The sequence below is a fragment of the Carya illinoinensis genome, chromosome 1 (assembly GCF_018687715.1).
Source record: "Carya illinoinensis cultivar Pawnee chromosome 1, C.illinoinensisPawnee_v1, whole genome shotgun sequence".
In the NCBI taxonomy this organism is placed as follows: domain Eukaryota; kingdom Viridiplantae; phylum Streptophyta; class Magnoliopsida; order Fagales; family Juglandaceae; genus Carya; species Carya illinoinensis.
The window spans coordinates 17,782,465-17,788,491 of NC_056752.1; the positions used below are offsets into that span (position 1 = coordinate 17,782,465).

Genomic DNA, 6,027 nt, shown 5'->3' on the forward strand with positions numbered 1-6,027 from the left:
TTTACTATGAATGGTCTCGGTTCTCCAGGACCTGATGGTTTTCCTGCCATATTTTACCAAAATCATTGGGGAGTGATTGGACCAGACATATGTGCAACTGTCAAGAATGCTTTTCTAGCTGCTGAGTGGCCTAAAGACTTCAATGCAACTTATATTGCTCTCATCCCCAAAGTGAAAAATCCTTCAAGAGTAACTGAGTTTAGGCCCATAAGCCTTTGTAACGTAATATATAAGATCTTGGCTAAGGTTCTGGCAAACAGACTTAAACTTTTCTTATCTCAGTTGATCTCAAACACTCAGAGTGCCTTTGTTCCCAACAAGCTGATTACTGATAATGTTGTGGTGACCTTTGAAGCTATGCACTCTATGCAAACCCAGATCAAAGGTAAAGAAGGATTCTTGGCTCTAAAGTTGGATATGAGCAAGGCATATGACAGGATTGAATGGTCCTTTCTACAAGCTGTCATGATAAGGATGGGTTTTGACTCTAAATGGGTTGAGGTGATTCTGAGATGTGTTTCTACTGTCTCATATTCTATTCTTTTAAATGGGATCCAACAAAGCTCCTTTACTCCTTCTAGAGGGATAAGGCAAGGAGACCCTCTGTCTCCTTACCTTTTTATTATTTGTGCTGAATCACTAAGTAAACTAATTCAAAATGCTGAAGGGTCTAGTGCTATTAAAGGTGTTCCTCTGGGCAGAAATCAGGTGAGGATAAGTCATCTATTTTTTACAGATGACTGTCTTCTTTTCTGTAAAGCAAACCCCTTGGAGTGGTCAAGGTTATCTCATCTTCTAGACACCTATGAGCAGGCAAGTGGTCAAAGACTAAATAAGGAAAAAACCTCAATTTTGTTCAGCAAAAACACAAAGGCTGAAGCTCGAGATCTAATCACTCAAATTGCAGGCATTCAATCCTCTTAAACTTTTGACAAATATTTAGGTCTTCCTGTGGAGATTGGAAGATCAAAAACCAAAGCCTTTAGAAGTGTTATTGACAAAGTTAGAGGGAGAATTAGCAACTGGAAATTGAAGTACTTATCTCAGGTAGGCAAAGAAATCCTTATCAAGTCTATTATCCAAGCTATCCCTACTTATAGTATGGGTGTGTTTAAGATTCCTAAGTCCCTCTTATAAGAAATTGGTTGATTGACTCAACAATTCTGGTGGGGTCAGAAAGCTAAGGAGAGGAAGATCCATTGGTGTCACTAGAATAAGATGGCTAAAGCGTGGGTGGGCTAGGATTCAGAGACCTTGAACATTTTAATCTTGCAATGCTGGCTAAACAAGGGTGGAGATTGCTTCATTTCCCTGATTCTCTTGCTACAAAAGTTCTCTCCTCTAAATACTATACTGGTGGCCAGTTCCTAAAGGCTTCAACTTCAAGGCACCCATCCCTTATATGGAGGAGTATCATGGCTGCAAAACCTTTGTTGGAAGAAGGATTATTCTGGCGTATTGGTAATGGTGCAGGTACTAAGATTTGGCACCATAAGTGGTTGCCTATTCCAACATCATTCAAAGTTCAAAGTCCTATTAGTTGTTTGGATCCTAAGGAGACAGTTTATGCACTTATTGATCATGAAGCCAAAACCTGGAAGACAAAAGTGATTGATCAAGTTTTTCTTCAAAGGGAAGCTGAGATAATTTGACAGATTCCAATCAGTTTATGCAACAGTCCTGATAAAGTTGTCTGGAGATGTACTTCTAATGGGATTTTTTCTATTAGAAGTGCATATCATCTGCAACTTGAGCTTCATCAGAGAAATAAAGGTCAGAATTCTCAAGCCTTTGTTGACAAAGAAAACTGGAACAAGCTTTGGAGGATTAAAGTTCCAAATGCAGAGAAATTATTTTTGTGGAAAGCATGTCACAATAGCCTTCCAACAAAACTTAATCTTTTTAAGAGAAAGGTTGTTAAAGATCCTTAGTGTCCTATTCGTAATCAACATGAAGAATCTGTGGAACATGTCTTGTGGGAGTGCGTGGCAGCTATGGATGTGTGGTGTATTTGCTCCTCAAAATTGCAGAAACAAAGTAAGAACCAGATTAGCTTCAAGGATTTGTTGATGCAAATGGTTCAGGATCTCGAAGATGAAGTTTTAATGGAAGTAGCTGTGGTGGCATGGAAAATATGGAGAAGAAGAAATGATTTGGTTTTTAACCAAACTTTTTCTAGTCCTCAATTTATTATGAGACAAGTTGCTCAGAAAATTGAAGATCTTGCTACTCTTTCCTCTCAACAGACAACTAATCCTGCAACTACTATCCCTCAGGCTATCCAATGGAATGCTCCCCCTGCTAATGTGTATAAAGTCAACTGGGATTCTGCAGTGGGTGTTGGGACTATTATTCGGGATTGGGAAGGAAGAGTGATTGCTTGTATGAGGATGTGCAGACCTCTATTTCCTAACCCTTCTTTGGCTGAGGCTTTTGGAGCTTTACATTCTGTAAAGTTGGCTTTTGACATTGGACTGAAACAGATCAAACTTGAAGGGGATGCAGTGAATGTAGTAAATGACATCAAAGGCAACAAAGCTAGTTGGAAGCAATCTAGTTTGATTATTAGTGATATCAAACAAATGTTGCAGGGTTTTGATTCATTTTTAGTTGATTTTACACCTAGAAGTTGTAATAGTTTGGCTCATTACCTAGCTAGAGATGCACTACACATCACTGATGTCCTTGTTGATATTGAGGATGTCCCTTATTGTATTGCTTCTCTATTGTAATCAGCTGATGCTTTTTTTTTTTTTTTTGAAAATAGACTTCAATTCCATTCATGACGGAAGTTATAGCTGTGACTGATAAAACAGGAAAACCTTGATTTCAAGCCAAACTAATCATCTGTTTGGAGCTCCCCTGCACTCAAAATCCTTTTGGCGGACATTGTCTAGAACTTCAATAAACTCTCTAGAGACAAGGCTTTCGAGATGCAAGCTTCTATAAACAACAGATGTGTCCATCTAGCCTTGTCAGAGAGAAATCTGCCAGGACCCCACCCTCCAAGGGAGAGCGGGAGAATAAACCTCAACCTCCAAAGGAGGTGTGGGGGGAAACCCTCCACCTCTAAAAGAGGTGAGGGGGAAACCCTCATCCTCCAAAGGAGAAGAGGGACAAGGGCCAAGGCCCAATAAACTATTACTAATTATTTAACCTAACTATATTACTACATTAAGCATAAAACAATAAAACATAATAGCACAAAAAACAAAAGGGGCGCATAAACAAGGTAACACGTGGGGCCCAGCTAGGGTTTCATCGCTACTCCCCGTCGCCCCTTCCTTCTTCTTTGATACCATGCAGCACAAACTGCTGCATTGACCATCACCACAAGACACAAGAAGACGAGGCCCAAATTTATGCTCATCAAAACGACGGCCAAAACTAGAGAGAAAGAAGGCCAATGTGCCTCTTGCCGACAACCACTAGGACTCTGCTGCTCGTACCACCAACACCCTGTTACAAAACAGAGCAACGTATCTCTTGCCGACGAGCCACCCTCCATAGCCTCGCCGCACCTTAGTCCATTGCCGCCAGCCTTGCGTCAACAAAACAGGGTAGCTAGCCACTCACCTTGTCTAGATCCACCAACCTCGGTGAGACCAGCGTCTATGCGCGTCTCCTCTGAAATGAGCCACCTCAAGGTTGCTCTTGGGACCTTTACTGAAAATCCTCGCTACGAGATGGTGCTGTAAAGGGACAAGGGCTAAGCCACCATAACCGCAAGAGCTAGCTGAAAATAAACCAAACAGAAACCAAAAGAACAAATGAAACTGGAAGAAAAGAAGAAAATATAAACTAAAGGCAAGAAAACTAAAAGGAGGAGGGAGGGAGGAGGAGCAGAGGCTCCCACCTCCCTCTAGGGCAATATCAGATTAGCTTTTTCTCTAGAGAGAGGGGAGAGCTTCTCTCTCTATCAGATTAATACAACTGTTCCTTTCAAAAAAAAAAAAGAAAAAGAACTAACATATCCTCTTCCCAAATCCAATTCTGCCTCAACCACTTTCTTCCTTTTTCTATATTTTGTTTTCCCTTTAACTTTTGTTTATTCTCTTCTTGGCTCACACAAGTTGCAACACTCTCTTTTTGCTTCCCCCATTTCTTTTCCTTACTAGACAAATGTAAATTGAATTGAGAATGGGGCCATATACTGTACTGACAAGTGCGAATGTATTTTTTAAATATTTTCAAACATATTTTAAAAAATTAAAAAAATATATAAATTCATTAATATTCACTTACTTATCCATTAAAAAAAAATACAATCAGTCATGTTTCTCAATCCTTAAAGCGTTTTTCTTTCTTTATTATCTTCTTTTGTCTTTCTTTCTTATTATTTTTTTCTTTTCTCCTTTTCCTCTTCCTCTTTCTTCTATCTTTTCTTTTCTCCTTTTCTTATTTTTCTATTCTTTTCTTTTCTTCCCAATTCCCTGACAGCATCTTTTTCTTCTTTATGGTTGCTTGTTGTTCTTCTTCTTATAGGAACTTCTTCTCTCTTTTTTGCATTTTTTCCTTCTTTGTTCATTTTCTACTTGTAGGTCGATCGATTTTTTTGTTCTAAGCAAGACTTGTAGGTCGATTTTGATTCTCAAGTTATTGAATGATTTTGCTTTGATTTTAGTTTAGATTTTCTTGTACTTTTTTTTTTATTATTATTATTGAGTTGTTTAGGAGTTGACGAATCTCTCCCTCGTCCCATGGCATAGAGAGACTGGTAGCTTTTCAGCCTAGTTTGGGTAACAAAGTTCTTTCAACTTATCTCATCTCATTTTAATATTTAAACACCACAAACAAAAACACTTTTCAATTTCAAATTTTTAACTTTTTTATCTAACCATTACTGGATAGGTTTGAGGCTTTAGATGAGAGACAAAATTCTCATTTGATTTTATTTCATCTCATCCCATCTTATTCTCAAACATAATTCAAATAGAAAAGTTTCAAACTAATCATTATAACTTTTTCAAACTTTCAAATAAAAAATAAAAAACAATTCCAATTTTTTTAAATCTCCAAACAAAAATAATATTATAAAACTATTTTCTTACAATATTTTAACTTTATAATATTTTTTATTCAAGTTTTTCTCTCTCATTTCCCAAAATCTAAAAAATACTCAACTCAAACTATCTCACTACCATTCACAAACTATCTTATTACTACTATTATTATAATAGTTTTGGAAAGTTGTAACGCCCCAATGGAATGCCCAAATCACATTGCTTATACTCCAAAATGACTAGTCAACGATAAAATTGGAGCCCTATTGGAATCTTATAAAGAGCAAGAACTTCTCCATCCCAAGCAATGTGGGATCAAATACACTACCTATCCTTATCCTTATCGTATAAGGGTATCACAATCTACCCCCTTTAAATTCATGACGTCCTCGTTGGGCCTGTTTGTTGTAGGTGACATGGCTCAAGTCCCACATTTTTAGTTAGGATAGGCTCTGAAACCATTTGTAACGCTCCAATGGAAGGCCCAAACCACATGGCCTATATTCCAAAAGGACTAGTCAATGATAGAATTGGAGCCCCGTTGGAACCTTATAAAGAGCAAGAATTTCTCCTTCTCAAGCAATGTGAGATCCCATACACCACCTACCTTTATCCTTATCATATGGGGGTATCACAATCTACCCCCCTTAAATTCTCAACGTCCTCGTCAGGCTTGTCCATTGTAGGTGGCACGGCTCAAATCCCACATTTCTGGTTGGGATAGGTTCTGATACCATTTGTAATGCTCCAATAGAAGGCTTAAATCACATGGCCTATACTACAAATGGACTAGTCAATGATACAATTGGGACCTTATAAACAGAAAAAATTTCTCCTTCCCTAGCAATGTGGGATCTCATACACCACATACACTTATCCTTATCATATGGGGGGTATCTAGGTGTACACCCAGGTCTAGCACCCAATCATTTTCTAAAATTTTTGGGTTTATACTAATAAAAAACCCACTTGAGATTAACGAGTTTTCTTGGAATGGACTACAGGCCTAAATTTTATTTTTGGT

At 38.1% G+C, this 6,027-nt stretch overlaps 1 protein-coding gene across 1 annotated transcript; it reads left to right on the top strand.

Moving 5' to 3' along the window:
* Nucleotides 1-1,274: 1,274 nt before the first annotated feature.
* LOC122314582 lies at nt 1,275-2,732 on the top strand. Its single transcript, XM_043130157.1, has 2 exons — nt 1,275-1,473; nt 1,957-2,732. The coding sequence occupies exons 1-2, from the start codon at nt 1,275-1,277 to the stop codon at nt 2,730-2,732; spliced, it is 975 nt and encodes a 324-aa protein (XP_042986091.1).
* Nucleotides 2,733-6,027: the final 3,295 nt, after the last annotated feature.

Excerpts from the sequence above, each read along its gene's own strand:
- LOC122314582 (XM_043130157.1), top strand. The coding sequence starts at position 1,275 with ATGCTGGCTAAACAAGGGTGGAGATTGCTTCATTTCCCTGATTCTCTT. Across the intron at positions 1,474-1,956 it reads GCGTATTGGTAATGGTGCAG|AATCTGTGGAACATGTCTTG; the intron begins GTACTAAGATTT and ends ATCAACATGAAG.